General features: G+C 37.8%; 1 protein-coding gene across 4 annotated transcripts in view; it reads left to right on the top strand.

Moving 5' to 3' along the window:
• The window catches only part of SHLD2 (shieldin complex subunit 2), a 169,749-nt gene extending 152,547 nt beyond the window's left edge, over window positions 1-17,202 (top strand). For 3 of the 4 annotated variants that reach the window (XM_023740430.1, XM_023740431.1, XM_012558298.2), the window contains 2 exons: window positions 5,719-5,834; window positions 16,810-17,202. In XM_023740430.1, coding sequence (XP_023596198.1) covers window positions 5,719-5,834; window positions 16,810-17,003 — 310 coding nt within the window. In that variant the 3' untranslated portion in view covers window positions 17,004-17,202. The remainder of the gene's footprint in view (window positions 1-5,718; window positions 5,835-16,809) is intronic. The other variant, XM_023740433.1, reaches the window with a different exon arrangement.
• The last annotated feature ends 3,163 nt before the right edge of the window (window positions 17,203-20,365 follow it).

Here is a 20,365-nt window from a genome sequence, read left to right on the forward strand (position 1 = left end):
TCCTTAAAAAGCTAGAAATAGAAGTACCATATGATCCAGCTATCCTGCTCCTTGAAATATATTCTAGAAAAATAAGAACCATCACATGAATAGATGTATGCACACCTATGTTCATTGCAGCACTGTTTACAATAGCAAAAAGATGGAAACAACCTAGGGTCCCCATCAAGGGATGAATGGATAAACAAATTATAATATATTCATACAAGGAATACTACACGATGATAAAGAACAAGTGATGAATCCTTGAAACATAACATGGTGGAATCTGGAAGGCATTATGCTGAGTGAATTTAGTCAGTCTCAAAAGGACAAATATTGTATATGACCACTATCATAAGAACTCAAGAAAAGGTTTAAACATAGAAGAAAACATTCTTTGATGGTTATGAAGATGGGGAGGGAAGGAAAAGGAGTATTCACTAAATAGATAGTAGACAAGAATTATCTTAGGTGAAGGGAAGTACAACACACAGTACAGGGGACGTCAGCACAACTGGACTAAACCAAAGCTAAGAAGTTTCCTGAATACAACCAAACACTTCCAGGGACAGAGTAGCAGGGACAGTGTTCTGGGGACCATGCTTTCAGGGGAAATCTCAGTCAATTAGCGTAATAAAGTTTATTAAGAAAATGTTCTGCATCCCACTTCGGTGAGTGGCATCCGGGGTCTTAAAAGTTGGCGAGTGGCCATCTAACACGAATAATTGGTCCCAACCCACCTGGAGCAAAGGAGAATGAAGAACAACAAAGACACAAGGAAAATATTAGCCCAAGAGACAGAAAGGGCCACATAAACCAAAGACTTCATCAGCCTGAGACCAGAAGAACTAGATGGTGCCCAGCTACCACCAGTGACCGCCCTGACAGGGAATACAACAGAGAGTCCCTGATGGAGTAGGAGAAAAATGGGTTGCAGAACTCAAGTTTTAGTAAAAAGACCAGACTTAATGGTTTGACTGAAACTGGAGGGACCCTGGAAGACATGGCCCCTGACTCTCTGTTAGCCAAAACTGAAACCATTACCGAGGCCACTTTTCAGACAAAGATTAGACTGGTCTCTGGGACATAAAATGATACTCATGAAGAGTGTGCTTCTTAGTTAATGTAAATATATGAGACTAAATGGGCATTCCCTGTCCGGAGGCAAGATGAGAAGGCAGAGAGGGTCAGGAGCTGGTTGAACGGACACAGGAAATCCAGGGTGAAAAGGAGGAGTGTACTGTTATAATATAGGGAGAGCAACTAGGATCACATAACAATATGTGTATAAATTTTTGTATGAGAAACTAACTTGAATTGTAAACTTTCGCTTGCAGCACAATTTTTAAAAAAGAAACAAAAAATAGACTTTAAATCAGAATCTATTACAAGAGATAAAGAAGGACATTACATAATAATAAAAGGGTCAGTCCATCAAGAAGACATAATACATATGCACCTAACATCAGTGCTCCAAAATAGATGAAACAAATACTAATATATTTAAAAGGAGAAATAGACAACTCCACAATAATAGTTGGGAATTTCAGCACGTCACTTTCAATTCTAGACAGAACATCTAAAAATGTGATCACTAAGGACATTGACTATGCAAAGGTCTTTGATTGTGTGGATCATAAATTATGGATAACATTGTGAAGAATGGGAATTCCAGAACACTAAATTGTGCTCATTTGGAACCTGTACAAAAACCAAGAGGCAGTGATTCAAACAGAACAAGGGGATACTGCGTGGTTGAAAATTAAGAAAGGTGTGTTAGGGTTGTATCCTTTCACCATATGTATTCTGTCTGTATGCTGAGCAAATAGTCTCATAAGCTAGATTATATGAAGAAGAATGCTGTATCAGGATTGGAGGAAGACTCATTAACATCCTGTGTTATGTAGATGACATAACTTGTGGAAAGTGATGAGGACTTGAAACCCTGACTGATAAAGATCAAAGACTATGGATTTCACCCCAACATAAAACAAAAATGCTCACAACTGGATCAATAAGCAACATCATAATAAACGGAGAAAAGATTAAAGGTGTTAAGGATTTCATTTTACTTGAATCCACAGTCAACATTCATGGAAGCAGCAGTCAAGAAATCAAAAGATGTATTGCATTGGGCAAATCTGCAAAAGACCTCTTTAAAGTGTTAAAAAGCAAAGATGTCACCTTGAGGACTAAGGTGTGCCTGACCCAAGCCATAGTATTTTCAGTTGCCTCATGTATGGGAAAGTTGAACAGTGAATAAAGAACCACAGAAGAACTGAAGCCTTTGAATTAAAGGTGTTGGTGAAGAATATTGAATATACCATGGGCTGACAGAAGAATGAAGAAATCTGTCTTGGAAGAAGTACAGCCAGAATGCTCCTTAGAAGTGAGGATGGCAACACTTTGTCTCATGTACTTTAGACATGTTATGAGGAGGTACCAATCCCAGGAGAAGGACATCATGCTTAGTAGAGAGTCAGCAAAAAAGAGGAAGACCCTCAACAAGATGGATTGACACATTGGCTGCAACAGTGGGCTCAAAAATAGCAATGATTATGAGGATAGCACAGGACCAGGCAGTGTTTTGTTCTGTTGTACATAGGGTCGCTATGAATCAGAACTGATTCGATGGCACCTAACAACAACAACAAGGACATTGAGGGCTTACATAAAACCATAAGGCAATTTGACCTAGTGGACATATAAAGAACAGTCCACCCATCATCAGAACAATGCACATTTTTCTCCAGTGTACATGGATCATTTTTCAGGGAAGACAATATACTAGGACACAGAATAAGTCTCAACAAATTTAAAAAGATTGAAATCATACAAAGCATCTTCTCTGAATATAACAGTATCAACAACAGGGAAAAAATCATATGGAACTAAAAAATACACACTACTAAAAAACTATTTGGTCATAGAAGAAATCAAAAGTGAAATAAAAAAAAAATACTCAAATCAAACAAAAATGGAAACACAACATATGAAAAGCTTTGAGACACAGTAAAGGTAGCACTCAGAGGGAAATTCATAGCAATAAATGTCTATGTTAAAAAAGAAGATCCAAAATCAATAACTTAAACTGACAACTGGACAAATAGAAAAGGAAGAGCAAAAGAAGCCCAAAGCTATCAGAAGAAAGGAAACAATAAAGATCAGAGCAGAAATAAATGAAATAGAAAAGCAGTAGAAAGAATCAACAAGACCAAGATGTGGTTCTTTGAAAGGGTCAATAAAATAGACAAACCACTGGCTAGACTGATGAAAGAAAAAAACCAGAAGAGGAAAATAAACCAAAATAAGAAATGAAACTGGAGACATTACAACAGATCCAACTGGGATAAAGAGATTCATAACAGAATACTATGAAAAATTGTACTCTAACAAATTTTAATACCTAGATGAAATGGACAAATTGCTAGAAACACACCTAAACTAACACAAACAGGTAGAATATCTAAACAACCCAATTATAAAATGGGCAAAGGACATGAACAGAAACTTCACTAAAGAGGATATTCAGGTGGCCAATAAACACATGAAAGGATACTCACCAATTATTAGCCATTAGAGAGAAGCAAATAACTACATTGAGTTACCATCTCACCCCAGCTAAAATGGCACTGATTAAAAAAAAAAACCACACAAACAAACAAATGATAATAAATGTTGATGAGGATGTGGTAAGATTGGAACCCTTACTCATTACTAATGTGGTTGTAAAATGGTACAATCACTATGGGAAATGGTATGGCACTTCCTCAAAAACTAGAACTGCCTTACCATCAAGTCAATTCTGACTCATAGCAACCCTATAGGACAAAGTAGAACTGCCCCATCGGGTATCCAAGGAGTGGCTGTGGATTCAAACTGTCGACCTTTTGGTTAACAGCCATTGCTCTTAACCATTGCACCACCAGGGCTCTTTTCTTTTTTTTTTTTTTTCTTTTTTAATGAGCCAGCAATCCCACTCCTAGGTATATATCCTAGAGACTTAATAGAAATGGCACACCTATGTTCATTGCAGCATTATTCACAACAGGAAAAATACAGAAACAACCTAAGTGCCCATCAGTGGATGAATGGATAAGTGAAATATGGTATATACATATAGTGTAATACTATACAACCATAAAGAACAACGATGAGTCCCTGAAACATATTACAACATGGATGGACTTGGAGGACATAATGCTAAGTGAAATAAGTCAATCACATAAGTGCAAATATTGTATGATCCCGCTTTTGTAAGAGGACAAAAATATATAGAAAGAGATCAATGTTCATTGGTGGTTACAAGGGAGATGTGGAGGGGGAGAGGGAATCACGCTGTACATCATAGACTCGTTATTTTTGGTGATGGGAAAAGTAGCACTGAATGTGGGAATGGTGAGTACAAGTTAACCAAAGTAAATGATGTCACTAAGAAGTACTCAAGAGAAAAAAGATGCTTATCCTAAAGAATTTGGCATATATAATTTGGCAACAACACCAACAGTGACCAGAAAACAAGTGAATGGTGACATATGTATTTGTATAGGTATATGAGTAGGTACAGGTGTATGCACAGATAGAAGTGTCTATTATGTACCTGTAAGTACAGATATGTGTGTGTGTAGGCACATATATTCATAGAAGACACAATTACAGACACTTCTCAGATATAACCAAATACCTTACGAGATTGGTTTTCTAGGTTTGAAGACTTAGGACCTTAGTGTCATAGGACTACTTACTCAGTTGGCATAATATAGTCCACAAAGTTCATGTTCTGCATCCTAGTGAAGTGAGTAGCATTTGGGTTCTTAAAAGTTTGCCAGCAGCCATCTAAAATACAGATATTGGTCTCTACTTGTCAGGAGCAAAAGAGTTAGATGGAAACCAAAGTCTTACAGAAGAAACAACTGTATGGGGCTGATAGCCTGCGTAAGCCATGGCCTCATCTACCCTGAGACCAGAAGCACTAAGTGATGCTTGACTATCATTACTGACCATTCTGACCAGGGTCACAATAGATGGTCTTAGATAGAATGGGCAAAAATGTAGAACAAAACTCAAATTCTTAAAAAAGACCAGACTTACTGGAGCAGGAGAGACCAGAGGACTCCCTGAGACTATTGCCCTGATATACTCTTAAGACCTTGAATCGAAACTATCTCCTGAAATCACCTTTTAGCAAAATAGCAGAATGGCACACAAAATAAGGGATATTACCCCTAAGTACAGTGTTCTACCAAAAAACCATCTATATGAGACCAAAAGGTCAACATTTACTCTATAGCAAAGATGAGAAGATAAGGGGGCAGGGAAACTAGAGTACTGGAAATGGAACAAGCAGAACACAAGAGAATGTTGACACATTATAAAAAAATGAGCTCCAGTGGTGCAGTGATTAAGAACTCAGGCTGCTAACCAAAAGGTCGGCAGTTCGACTCCACCAGCTGCTCCTTGGAAACCCTGTGAGGCAGTTCTACTCCATCCTATAGGGCCGCTGTGAGTCAAAATCAACTCAACAGCAGCTGGTTTGGTTTGGGTTTTTTTGAATGTCACTGAACTATATCTGTATAGAAATTGTCAAGTGGGAACCTAATTTACTGTGTAAATTTTCACCAAAAACACAATAAAATATTTTTAAAAATCTAATGTTTTTTAGAATAGTATTGCATTTAAGCATTTCTTTAATTTGAAAACTTTTTTGAAGGTCATTTTCTGTTTATTCTTCTTTAGGCCAGCTTTAATGACTGTAGTTGATGGAAGACATAATGTTTCCATTCAAGTGGGATCAGAGCTGATAGAGAAGATTCTTCTCAACATTCCTCCTGACTGGCTTAACAGAGTTATAGGTAATATAATATGCTGTCTAAAGGTTTTTGGTGAAACCATTAATTTCAGCAAAATAGCACAGAAACCATCAGTGGCTCTGCGGAGAAAGATGTGGCAGTCTGCTGCCGTAAAGATTTACAGCCTTGGAAACCACATGGGGTCGCTATGAGTGGGTATTGACGGCAGTGGGCTTTTAGATAGTATATTGAAACAGAACACTGTACTATAAATTAAGGATTTCTTTTTCTGTTAGTATAAAAGCAGTAGGATTATTTAGCTTGAATAAAACACAAAAGTTGTAAGTTGGAAGGTAAAACTTGGTCTTTGCCTGTCTCAGTACATGAATAGAGGGAAGCACGTATCTCCCTACTCTAAATTCCCAATTTGTAAGCAAAAAATTAGAACCCTGGGTTTATAGTAATTAACTGAATGAATGCGTAATACTAAATATATGAAAATAGTCCACTGTCAGAATGAATTTGCAGATCTTCAACTATGATGCTAGACATAGTCAGTGGCCAAGAATAAAGCACTGATAACCCACGTGTCAGGTAATCAAACTCTATACCTGTCCTCGTCAGCCTCACGCTTTCTAAGCATATGAGCTAATCTAGTTCTGTTGATTGCTCTGTCTCTCAATAGTGGGGGCTTTTTCTTCCTTTTTATGTGCCTACTACTTTTCACTTGAATGAAAATATTGTGTATAGAACAGTAGAGACTGAGGTAAACAGAATTTATACCTGGAGATAAGCATGCCTCTCCTCCTAGGCCATTATTGGGGGCGGAGGAGAGAGGGATGAGTCAATCCTGTAAGATGTTGAGTTGGATTTCGATTTTGCTATGGTTACTTCTGGGTCACCACTGCCTTCAAATTCCTCTAGCATTATCTTGTGCTTAATAGAGGATAGTGAAGGTTTTCCTCAATATTCCCACTCCACCATGAGCTTTAGCCTTTCACTCTGTATCTATGTCTCAGAGAGGGTTTCTCTGCATGTTCTTACCCCTCCCCCAGTTTTAGGCTTCTGTTGGTTGTTATGTGGTACATCTTAGCCTGGAGCCCTGGTGGCATAGTAGTTAAGAGCTTGACTGCTTAATCGAAAGGTCAGCAGTTCCAATCTACCAGCTCCTTGGAAACCCTGTGGGGCAGTTCTGCTGTGTCCTTTAGGGTCACTATGAGTCAGAATCGACTTAGCAACAGGTTTGGTTTTTTAGCTGGTAAGAGGGGGTGGGAGTGATTCTCTTTGATTCTGGTCCAACCTCAGTCTTAGGAAAGCCTAATATCTCTAGGTCTTCGATGTGGCACTTGTCAGTGACCCTGCCTCTTCTGCCCATGGCAGCCAATCTCTGCCTTTCACCTGGTGGGTCTTGTGTGGGACTTTCCTGCCCCTCCCTAGAGATAGAAGTTTTTTGTTTTTAACTTTCCTCCCATCTGCAGTGGGTTTTCACTTGTACCCTAGATGACAGAACTTGCTACCCTTCCTCCAACAGTTTAAGGCTTTTGTTCTATTAAGGGAGAAATGTTTCCTGTGCTTTTCCCATGACAGCTGTTCCCTTCCTCTAGGACTTTACCATAGTTGGAGGCTTTATCTGATCTCTTGCCCTGCTCCCAGCCTCATGAGTACCTGATGGAAGTGAGAAGCATCATGTAGGAGAGCCCCTTAGGTCTTTGGTGCTAGCTCACATTTGGCTTTTAGCAATTCATTAAAAATTTAAGTAAGCAACTCCATTTACAATAGCATCTAAGAGAATAAAACATCTAGGAATAAATTTACCCAGGGATGTGAAAGACTTATATAGTAAAAATTATAGAACACTGCTAAAAGAGACTAAAGAAGACATAAATTGATGGAAAGATGTTCTGTGCTCATGGATTGGAAGACTTAATATACTTAAGATGTAAGTACTATTCAAAGCAATCTACAGATATAATGCGATCCTGATCAAAATTCCAACAACATTATTTACAGAAATGAAAAAACTAATCCTTAGTTTTATATGGAAGGACAAGAGACCCCAAACAATCAAATCAATTTTGAAGAAGAAGAACAAATTAGGAGGCCTCACACTTCCTGATTTCAAAACATATTACATATTTGTGGGAACCACTAAGAAAACGCTTAGAGAAAATACACAGAAGGGAAGAAGGAAGAAATCAAAAAGGCTCAACACAAAAAAGCATCTAAACACACACACAAAAAATAACGTAAATATGAAATTATGGGACAAAGAAGATACAAGACACACAAAAAACAATCAGCAAAATGAATGAAGTAGGTACTTCATTTTCAGTAATTACCTTAGATGTAAATGGTCTGAACCCCCCATTCAAAAGACAGAGTGACAGAATGGATTAAAAAAACATGATTCATCCTTATGCTGCCTATAAGACACATGCCTTAGGCATAAGGATACAAACAGACTGAAAGTAAAAGGATAGAAAAGAATATTCCATGCAACTAGTAACCAAAAAAGACCGGGAATGGCCATACTGTTATCAGATAAAATAGATTTTAAATCAGAATCTATTGTAAGAGATAAAGAAGGACATTACATAATAATAAAAGGTGAATTCATAAGAAGACATAACAATTATAAATATATACACATCTGACATCAGTGCTCAAAAATATATGAAGCAAATATTGAACGATATGAAAGGAATAATAGACAACTCTGCAGTAATAGTTGGGGACTTCAGTACACCACTTTCAGTTTTGGATAGAGCATCTAAAAAGAAGATCAATAAGGACGTGTTGTTGTTGTTGTTGTTGTTAGGTGCCATCAAGTTGGTTCCAACTCATAGCAACCCTACGTACAACAGAACAAAACACTGCCCAGTCCTGCACCATCCTCACAATTGTTATGCTTGAGCCCATTGTAGCAGCCACTGTGTCAATCCATCTCGTTGAGAGTCTTCCTCTTTTTCACTGACCTTCTACTTTACCAAGCATGATGTCCTTCTCCAGGGATTGATCCCTCCTGATAAGATGTCCAAAGTATGTGAGACATAGTCTCACCATCCTTGCTTCTGAGGAGCATTCTGGTTATACTTCTTCCAAGACAGATTTGTTCGTTCTTTTGGCAGTACATGGTATATTCAATATAAAAAAAAACCAAACCCATTGCTGTCGAGTCGATTCTGACTCATAGTGACCCTATGGAACAGTGTAGAACTGCCCCCATAGAGTTTCCAAGGAGCGCCTAGTGGATTTGAACTGCCGACCATTTGGTTAGCAGCCATAGCACTTAACCAGTACGCCACTAGGGTTTCCATATTCAATATATTCAATATAGAGGACTTAAATAATACCATAAGCTAACTAGACCTAATGGACATATATAGACCACTCCACCCATCATCAGAACAGTACACATTTTTGTCCTGTGCAGATGGATCATTTTCCAGAATAGACCATATGCTAGGCCATAAAACAAGTCTCAACACATTTAAAAAGATTAAAATTATACAAAGTATCTTCTCTGACCACAAAGGAATAATATTAGAAGTAAACGGCAGAAGCAAAACTAGAAAACGCACAAATTCATGGAAATTAAACAATGCACTATTAAATAACTATTGGGTCAAGGAAGAAATCAAGAATGAAATTTAAAAATACCTGGAGATAAATGAAAATACATCATACCAAAACGTAAGGGATGTAGGTAAGGCAGTCCTCAGGAAATTTTACAGCAATAAATGCCTACATTGAAAAAAGAAGAAAGATCTCAAATACTCTAACTCTACAGCTTGAAGAACTAGAAAAAGAAGAGCAAACTAAACCTAAAGCTACTAGAAGAAAAGAAATAATAAAGATCAGAGCAGAGGTAAAATAGAGAACAGGAAAACAGTAGAGATAATCAACTAATTCAGAAGCTGGTTCTTTGAAAAGATCAGTAAAGTTGACAAACCGCTTGCTAGGCTGACAGAGAAAGAGAGAAGATGCAAATAACCAGAGTAAGAAATGAAAGCAGAGATATTACAACTCACCCAGTTGAAGTAAAAAGGATCATAACAGAAGACTATCAACAACTGTACTCCAACAAAATTGATAACTTTGATGAAATGGACAAATTCCCAGAAACATAACCTAGCTAAACTGACTCAAAAGGAAGTAGGAAACCTCAACAGACCCAAAACAAGTGAAGAGATTTAATCAGTAATAAAAAGCGTCTCAACAAAGGAAAGTCCAGGGCCAGATGGCTTCACTGGGGAATTCTGTCAGACATTTAGAGAAGAACTAACACCAATCCTGTTCAAACACTTACAAAACACAGAGGGAAAGGAATACTTCCTAACTCTTTTTATGAAGCCAGAATTACTCTGGTACCAAAACCAGAGAAACACACCACCAGAAAAGAAAACTACAGACCAATATCCCTTATGAATATAGATGCCAAAATTTTCAAGAAAATACTAGCAAACAGAATCCAACAACATATTGAAATAATTGTACATCATGATCAAGTGGGATTTATTCCAGGAATGCAAGGTTGGTTCAGCATTAGAAAATCAATCAATGTAATACAACACATTAATAGAACAAAAGAAAAGAACCACATGATCATTTCAATCAATGCAGAAAAGGCATTTGATAAAATCCAGCAGCTTTCTTGATGAAAACTCTTAACAAGATAGGAATAAAAGGAAAGTTCTTCAACATGATTAAGGGTATTTATGAACCAATAGCCAACATTATACTCAATGGAGAAAGATTGGGAACTTTCCCTTTGAAAATGGGAACAAGGCAAGGATGCCCACTCTCACCACTCCTATTCAGTATTGTACAGGCAATCTTAGCCAGAGCAATAAGGCAAGGAAAAGAAATAAAAGATATCCAAATTGGAAAGGAAGAGGTAAAACTATCGCTATTCGCACATGACATGATGCTGTATATAGAAAATCCCAAAGAATCTAGTAAAAACAATGCTTCTAGAACTAATAGAGGAATTTAGAAAAGTTGTAGGATGCAAGGTCAACACGCAAAAATTAGTTGGGGTTCTATACACTTAGCAATCTGAAAAGGAGATTAAAAAATCTACTCCCATTTACAGTAGCATCTAAGAAACTAAAACATCTAGGAATAAATTTACCCAGGGATGTGAAAGACTTCAATGAAAAGTATAAAACACTGCTGAAAGAGACTAAAGAAGACCTAAATAGATGGAAAAATGTTCCATGCTCATGAATTGGAAGACCTAATATAGTTAAGATGTCAATACTACCCAAAGTGATCTAGAGATACAGTGCAATCCCAATGAAAATTCCCAACAGGATTCTTTACAGAAATGGAAAAAAACAATCCTCAATTTTATATGCAAAGACAAGAGACCCCAAATAGCCAAAGCAGTGTTGAAGAAGAAGATGAATGAATGTTGAAGTAGGAGGCCTCTCACTACCTGACTTCAAAACATATTACACAGCTACAGTTATCAAAACACTCTGGTACTGGTTTAATGATAGATACATAGACCCAATGGAATAGAATTGAAAATCCAGAAATAAATTCGAACATCTATGGTCAGTTGATTTTTGACAAGGGAGCCAGATCCTTTCTATGGGGAGGGAACAGTCTCTTCAACAAATGATGCTGGCAAAACTGGACTTCACATGCAGAAAAATGGAACAAGATCCGTACCTCACACCATACACAAAAACTAATTCAAAATGAAATAAAGACCTAAATGTTAAATCTAAAACCATAAAGTTCTTGGAAGAAAACATAGGAGCAAAGCTTTGGGACCTAATTTTTTTCAATGATAGTGTACCAAGCACATCAATGAGTATAATCAACAGAAAACAAAATAGATAACTGGGACCTCATAAAAGTTAAATACTTAATGTTCATCAAAAGACTGTATCAGAAGAGTAAAGAAACAACCTACAGACTGGGAAAAAATATTTGGGAATGATATAACTGGTAAGGGTCTAATATCTTAAATATATAGAAAACTTTTACAACTTAACAACAAAAAGACAACTCAGTCACAAGCTGGGTAAAGGACATGAACAGACACTTCATTAAAGAGGATATTTAAATGGCCAACAAACACATGAAAAGATGCTCAATAGTCATTATCCATCAGAGAAATGCAAATGAAAACCACAGGGAGATACCATTTCACTGCCACGAGGATGGACACAGTGGCTGCAACAATGGGCTCAAGCATAACAACAATTATGAGGATGGTGCAGGACCAAGCAGTGTTTCATTCTGTTGTACATAGGGTTGCTATGATTTGGAGCCTACTTGACAGCACCTAACAACAGGATGACTAAGATAAAAAACAAAATAACAAATGTTGGAGGGGATGTGGAGAAATTGGAACCCTCATCCATTGCTGGTGGGAATACAAAATGGTACAACCATTGTGGAAAACAGTCTGGCGGTCCCTCAAAAAACTAGAGGTAGATCTGTCATATGACCCAGCAATTCCACTCCTAGGTCTATACGCTAGGGATCTAATAGACATGATATGAACACACATATGCACACCTCTGTTCATCACAGCACTGTTTGCAGTAGCAAAAAGATGCAAACAATGTAAGTGCCCATCAATGGAAGAATAGTTAAGTAAAATGTGATACATACATACAATGGAATTCTACTCAGCAATAAAGAAAAATAAGTTCCCAAAATATCTTGGAACATGGATGGACCTGGAGGACAGTATGTTGAGTGAAATAAGTCAATCACAAACAAACATTGTATGTTCTCACTTTTATGAAATGACATGAGCAAGTAAACATACAAAAACTAATGTTCATCATGGTTACCGGGGATTAGAGGTTGCGGGGGAGAGGGAGATTCACCCTAGATAGTAGACGTTTGTTATTTTTGGTGATGGGAAAGGTAACACTGAATGAAGGTGTAGTGTGCACAGCCTGATGAAGGTAAATGATGTCACTAAAACGTACACAAGAAAAAAGAACCTTTGGGTAATTGCCATAATGATGAAATATTAAATGATGCAGGAATCATCAAAAGAAGATGGAAGGAATACACAGAGTCACTGTACCAAAAAGAATTGGTCAACGTTCAGCCATTTCAGGAGATATCATATGATCCAGAACCAATGGTACCGAAGGAAGAGGTCCAAGCTGCACTGAAGACATTGGTGAAAAACAAGGCTCCAGGAATTGACGGAATACCAACTGAGATGTTTCAACAAACAGATGCAGCGCTAGAGGTGCTCACTTATCTCTGCCAAGAAATTTGGAAAACAGCTACCTGGCTAACTGGAAGAGATCCATATTTACACCCATTCCAAAGAAAGGTGATCCAACAGAATGTGGAAATTACCAAACAATATCATTAATATCATGTGCAGGTAAAATTTTGCTGAAGATAATTCAAAAACAGTTGCAGTAGTACATGGACAGGGAACTGCCAGAAATTGAAGCCGGGTTCAGAAGAGGCTGTGGAACAAGGGATATCTTACTGATGTCAGATGGGTCCTGGCTGAAAGCAGAAAATACCAGGAAGATGTTTACCTCTGTATTACTGACTATGCAAAGGCATTTGACTGTGTGGACTGTAACAAATTATGGATAACATTGCAAAGAATGGGAATTCCAAAACACTTAGTTGTGCTCATGAGGAACCTGTACATAAACCAAGAGGCAGTCGTTCAAACAGAACAAGGGAATACTGCGTGGTTTAAAGTCAAGAAAGACATGTGCCAGAGTTGTATCCTTTCACCATATTTATTCAATCTGTATGCTGAGCAAATGATCCGAGAATCTGGACTATATGAAGAATGCGGCATCAGGATTGGAGGAAGACTCATTAACAACCTGCAGTATGCAGATGACACAACCTTGATGGCTGAAAGTGAAGAGGACTTGAAGTACTTCCTGATGAAGATCAAAAACCACAGCCTTCAGTGTGGATTACATTTCAACATGAAGAAAACAAAAATCCTCACAACTGGACCAGTAAGTAACATGATAAACGGAGAAAAGATTGAAGTTGTAAAGGATTTCATTTTACTTGGATCCACAATCAACACCCATGGAAGCAGCAGTCAAGAAATCAAACGACACATTGCATTGGACAAATCTGCTGCAAAAGACCTCTTTAAAGTGTTAAAAAAGCAAAGATGTCACTTTAAGGACTAAGGTGTGCCTGACCCAAGCCATGGTGTTTGCAGTTGCCTCATATGCATGCAAAAGCTGGACAATGAATAAGGAATATCGAAGAAGAATTGATGCCTTTGAATTATGGTGTTGGCGAAGAATATTGAATATACCATGGACTGTCAGATGAACAAATCTGTCTTGCAAGAAGTACAGCCAGAATGCTCCTTAGAAGCAAGGATGGCGAGACTTCATCTCACATACTTTGAACATGTTATCAGGAGGTACCAGTCCCTGGAGAAGGACATCATGCTTGGTAAAGTAGAGGATCATCAAAAAAGAGAAAGACACTCAACGAGATGAATTGGCACAGTGGCTACAACAATGGGCTCAAGCATAACAAAGATTGTAAGAATGGCACAGGACCAGGCAGTATTTCATTCTGTTGTACATAGGTTCACTATGAGTCAGAACCAAGTCGACAATAATAACAACATGGCATATATAATTTTGAAACATCAACAACAACAACAAAAATATGTACAGGTATATATGTAGATATATATGTGTATATATGAGTATGCGTATATATAGGTGTATGCATATTTATATGTATATGTATGTATGTGACTGCACATACATTCATATATATAATAAAACACGCATGGACACAGTTACAGATGCTTCTTAGACATAACCAAACACCTCTTGGGATTTCTGGGTTTGAAGAATTAGGACCATTGTTTCGTGGGACATCTCGGTCGATTGGCATAAATATAGTTCATAAAGTTTCTATTCTACATCCTAATTTGGTGAGTAGCGTCTGGGGTCTTAAAAGCATGCAAGTGGCCATCTAAGATACAGCTTTTGATGTCTACTCATCCGGAACAAAAGAGAAAAAGGAAACCAAAGACGTCATCTACCCTGAGACCAGAATTAGGTGGTGTCCAGCTACTACTACCGACCATTCTGATCAGGGTCACAATAGATGGACCCTGATAGAATGGGAGTAAAATGTGGAACAGAACCTCAGATTCCTAAACCAAAAAACCAGACCTACTGGACCAGTTGAGACTGGAGGAATCCTTGAGACTATTGCCTTGAGATACTCTTTAAACCTTGAACCGAAACTAGCCCCTAAAGTCACCTTTTAGCTAAATAACAGATTTCCTCACAAAATAAATATCACTTGTGAGTACTGTGCTCCTCTAAAAATCACCTATATGGGGCCAAACAATCAATAATAGCTTTAAAACAAAGATGAGAATGTAAGGGGTCAGGGAAGCTAGATTAATGGAAATGGAACAACCAGAACAAATAATGAGAATGTTCACACATTGTGAAGAATGTAACCAATGTCACTAAACAACTTGTGTAGAAATTGTTGAATGGGAACCCAAACTGCTATGTATACCTTTGCTGAAAACACAATAAAATATTATTTTAAAAAATTGTAAGTGAATACTTCTTTCCTGCTTGAATGGTGGGCCTGTCTTCCTCCCGACTTCTGACACAGGGGAGCCTATGCTCTTGTTCTGTTTCTCCTTGGAGGTGCCTGTCTTTCCTCATGTTTCAGTCTCCTTGGTTGCTGCACAGCCTTGGCTCTCTGCTGGGTTCAAAAACAGTTTTTGATTTTTTAGTTTATTCAGCTTTTTCTTGTTCGGGTGGGAATAATGCTCTTTCCAGCTTTTTACATCCTATGGCAAGCTTCTCTTTATCTCATTTTCATTCTTTTGGCTGTTCTTATTCCTTTTCTCAGTGTGTCCTTTATTGTATTTTCTTTCTCTTCCTTTTTTTGCACAGTGTAAATTAGTGTTCATATCTCAGAGAAGCATCATTCTCGTATCAAGTATACATCTGTGTTTTGACCATTCCCAAGACAATGAAAGTCATACTTGGCATTAATTAGATTGTAACCAAGAGTGAAAATGTGGGCACTGAGATCACTTAAGTCACTGATGATAAAGTGGTCATCCAGACCATCCAGATCATTGCTAATGTTGATTATTTTTTAGCTTATCAAAGTGAAAATGGCTAAAATTTTTAATTATTGTAGAGAATGCTCAGATTTCCAAAAAATGTGTCATTGGCCCTCCAGCAGCCTGTAGACCCCAATTCAAGAAAGACGGGGTATTGGTCAGGAAACTAGAACTGTTCGAGTGTAGTCAGTAGTGCCTTTTCAGTCTAGTATTGAACTACCTGCTAAATAACGTGATTAAACCTGTTGCCGTTGAGTTGATTCCAACTCACAGTGACCCTGTAAGACAGAGTAGAACTGCCCCATAGGGTTTCCAAGGAGTGGCTGGTGGATTTGAACTGCTGACCTTTTGGTTAGCAGCTGTAGCTCTTAACCACTGCACCATCAAGGCTCAATAACTTGATTAGATGTCCTAAAAAATAAGAAGACAATAGGATGAATGCAAAATAAAATGACATATCTATCTACATGTAATTTTAGTATTTTTATGTTACCGAGATTTGAGATTCATTAACTGATTGAGGGTTCTTTACTATAAATAATAAATGTATGAAAATATAAACCTTGATGAGAACTGTAGATTGGATAAATACAAAGAGTACCTTTCTGATACGAATACTCCCTTTTTGTTTCAGTCCTGAGGAAAACAATCTCAGTTCTTTATTATATTGTTTTAAGAAGTTAATAACTATGCCATATTAGGAAAGCTGTCAATCTCAAACGTGCATTATCTCTGTCTTCCTTTCATGCTCAGCAGGCATTGCTTGCCGTTGTTCTAGAGTTCCTTCAGCAACTTGTAACTAGAAAGAGAAGGTCTAGGAAGAAAAAATTAAAATGGGTTTGGAACTTGAGAAGCCAAGGGAAACAGTGGAACCCTTCAATGTTTGTGTTTCCATCAGCCTGGGAGTGATATTAACAACTCTGTTTTAATCTTCCTCAGTATCGTCCTCAGGCATCACCTACGGGATGGTGGCCGCAGACTTGCTCCACGCCTTCCTGGCACTCAGCGAGGCACCTTGCCTACTGAAAATTCAGAGCCTTTTTGTGTTAGATGAAAACAGCTACCCACTGCAACAAGATTTCTACCTCCTGGATTTTTATCCTGACAATGTAAAGCACGATCCTACACCCTGAGATCAGTTGAAGAAATTGTAGGCAATTCAAGGAAGCACGTACTGAAATTATTTGTCTTTTTTAAATAAATGAACAACAGGACTTTTGCTTTGGGTTTTTAAATAAATATATTTTCCAGATAGAATTGTGCTAAATATATATTTATATTAAAACATTTCTGTAAGAAAATTCTATAAGGTTTTTTTTTGTTTGTTTGTTTTTTTAAATTACACTTCCTTGTCCTTTTCCTTTCTTTCTTTTGGAGACATAATCTAGCCATAAAAGGTACTATGTAGTGGTCCTCTAGGAATTAAGGGCTCAGTCATTTGTTCACTGTATTTATTTAGTCCTGGCTATGTTCCAGGCAGAGGACCCCTGTTGGTGCAGTGGTTAAGTGCTCAGCTGCTAACCAAAAGGTCGGCGGTTCGAACCCACCAGCCACTCCATGGGAGAAACGTGGCAGTCTGCTTATGTAAAAATTTCAGCCTTGAGCTTCCTTAAAAAGCTAGAAATAGAAATACCATATGATCCAGCAATCGCATTCCTAAGAATATATCTAGAGAAATAAGAGCCATCACATGAATGGACATATACACACCCACGTTCATTGCAGCATTGTTCACAATAGCAAAAAGATGAAACAACCTAGGTGTCCATCAACAGATGAGTGGATAGACCATGGTACATACAATGGAATACCACGAAGTGATAAAGAACAATGATGAAAATGCGAAGCATCTCACAACATGGATGAATCTGGAGGGTGTTATGCTGAGTAAAATAAGTCAGTCACAAAAGGACAAATATTGTATGAAACCACTACTATAAAGACTTATGAAAAGGTTTACACACAAAAAAACAATTTTTGATGGTTATGAGGGTAGGGAGGAGTGGGAAGAAAAAACACTAAATAGACAATAGGTGGTAACTGGTGAAGGGTAAGACAGTACACAATACTGGGGAAGTCGGCACTACTTGTACAAGGCAAGGTCATGGAAGCTTCATAGACACATCCAAACTGCAAGGTCATGGAAGCTCCACAGACACATCCAAACTCCATGAGGGACCAAAGTACTGGGCTGAGGGCTTTGAGGACCATGGTCTGGGGGAATATCTAGCTGAATTGGCATAACAGAGTTTATAAAGAAAACGTACATTCTCCTTTGGTGAGTAGCGTCTGGGGTCTTGAAAGCTTGTGAGTGGCCATCTAAGATACTCCACTGGTCTCACCCTGTGTGGAGGAAGAAAGAAGAAAAACACCCAAGGGAAAGATTAGTCCAAAGGACTAATGGACCACAACTACCACAGCCTCCACCAGACTGAGTCCAGTACAACTAGATGGTGCCCAGCTACCACCACTGACTGCTCTGACAAGGATCACAATAGAGGATCCCAGACAGCTGGAGAAAAATGTAGAACAAAATTCTAATTCCCAAAAAAAAAAAGACCAGACTTACTGGTCCGACAGAGACTGGAGAAACCCTGACAGTATGACCCCCAGACACCCTTTTAGCTCAGTAATGAAGTCACTCCTGAGGTTCACCTTTCAGCCAAAGATCAGACATAAAATGAGACTAAAGGGGCACACCAGCCAGGGGCAAGGACTAGAAGGCAGGAGGGGACAGGAAAGCTGGTAATAGGGAACCCAAGGTTGAGGAGGGAGAGTCTTGACGTGTGGTTGGTAACCAGTGTCACAAAACGATACGTGTACTAATTGTTGAATGAGAAGCTAGTTCTCTAAATCTTCATCTAAAGTACAATTAAAAAAAAAAAAAAGACTAAATAGGCACACCAGCCCAAGGGTAAGGACAAGAAGGCAGGAGGGGACAGGAAAGCTGGTAATGGGGAACCCAAGGTCGAGAAGGGGAGAGTGTTAACATGTCACCAAACAATGTTTATTAATTAATGAGAAACTTGTTTGCTCTGTAAACCTTCATCTAAAATACAAAAAAAAAAAAAAAAAAAGGAAGAAAGATTACAGCCAAGTAAACCCTGTGGCGGGGAGGGACTTCAGCCTTGGAAGCCCTATGGGGCAGTTCTTACTGTCCCATAGGGTCACTATGAGTTGGAATCGACTCAAACGTCAACAGGTTTGGCTTTTGGTATGTTCCAGGCACTATGCCAAGTACTAGGTTACAGACAGAAGACATTTTCTCAAGAGTTGTTTTTCTGCTATATTCATAAGCTCTGCCCTTATTCCTAGCTTAATATACTATCAACATGAAATAATTTTCTTGATTATAGCTATACATGATAATAGATTAGTCTGTATAAACCTTATGTTTCAACAAGTTCAAGACAAAAATATCTTTCTATAAAGAAATATTTCAAATAAAGGAAACTTGATCATGTTTCAACTCATTAAATAGGGAGGAAGAGAGTCATGTTGTTAGTTTATTTCTAGGATTTGAGTGCCTTGCTGTATTTATTCACCAACAAACATTTAGCAATTTGGTTTTTCATTGTGATTGAAGAAGAGGCTCTTATAAAACAGCAGTTACCATGAGGAAACATTGGAGTGGTGCTTAACATGTATGTTTGGAGCATGCTGAGTATTAATAAATTAATAATATTACCTGAAAATAACTAAATTCATGATGAACAAATTTATTTTACTATGATTTTTTAAAAAAAATTATTTTGGTTCATTGAAATTGTTTTCTCTAATTCAAGTTTATTTTTTATCCTAACTTTTCTCATTTCTTTTTTTTTATAATTTATTGTATTTTTTGTTGAGAATATACACAGCAGAACATACACCAATTCAAAAATATTTACAGGTACAATTCAGTGACATTGATTACATTCTTTATGTTGTGCAACCCATTCTCACCCTCCTTTTCTCAGTTGTTCCTCCCCCATTAACATAAACTCACTGTCCCCTAAGGTTCCTATCTAATCTTCGAGTTGCTATTCTCAATCTGATCCCATATAGCTATTCTTAAAAGAGCACAATGCTCATGGCAGACATTCTTTACTAATTAAGCTAAACTATTGTTTGGTTTAAAGAAGACTTCAGAGATACTTCTGGTTTTAAGGTTTGAAGATTATCTCAGGGCAATAGTTTCAGGGGTTCATCCAGCCTCAATGACTCCAAAAAGTCTGCATTTCATGAGAATTTGAAATTCTGTATTTCTTCCCTTTTGATCACAACTTTTCTATAGAATCTTTGATCAAAATATTCAGTAATGGTAGCTGTGATGGTTAAGGTTCTGTGTCAACTTGGCTGGGTGATGATTCTCAGTGGTTTGGCAGTCATATGATGTGATCACTTGCGTGATGAGATTTGATGTAATATGATCACCTCCATGATGGGATCTGCTGTGAGTAGCCAATCAATTGAAAGGGAATTTCCTTGGGTGTGTGGCCTGCATCCAATATAA

The sequence above is a fragment of the Trichechus manatus genome, unplaced genomic scaffold (assembly GCF_000243295.1).
Source record: "Trichechus manatus latirostris isolate Lorelei unplaced genomic scaffold, TriManLat1.0 scaffold00155, whole genome shotgun sequence".
In the NCBI taxonomy this organism is placed as follows: Eukaryota; Metazoa; Chordata; class Mammalia; order Sirenia; family Trichechidae; genus Trichechus; species Trichechus manatus.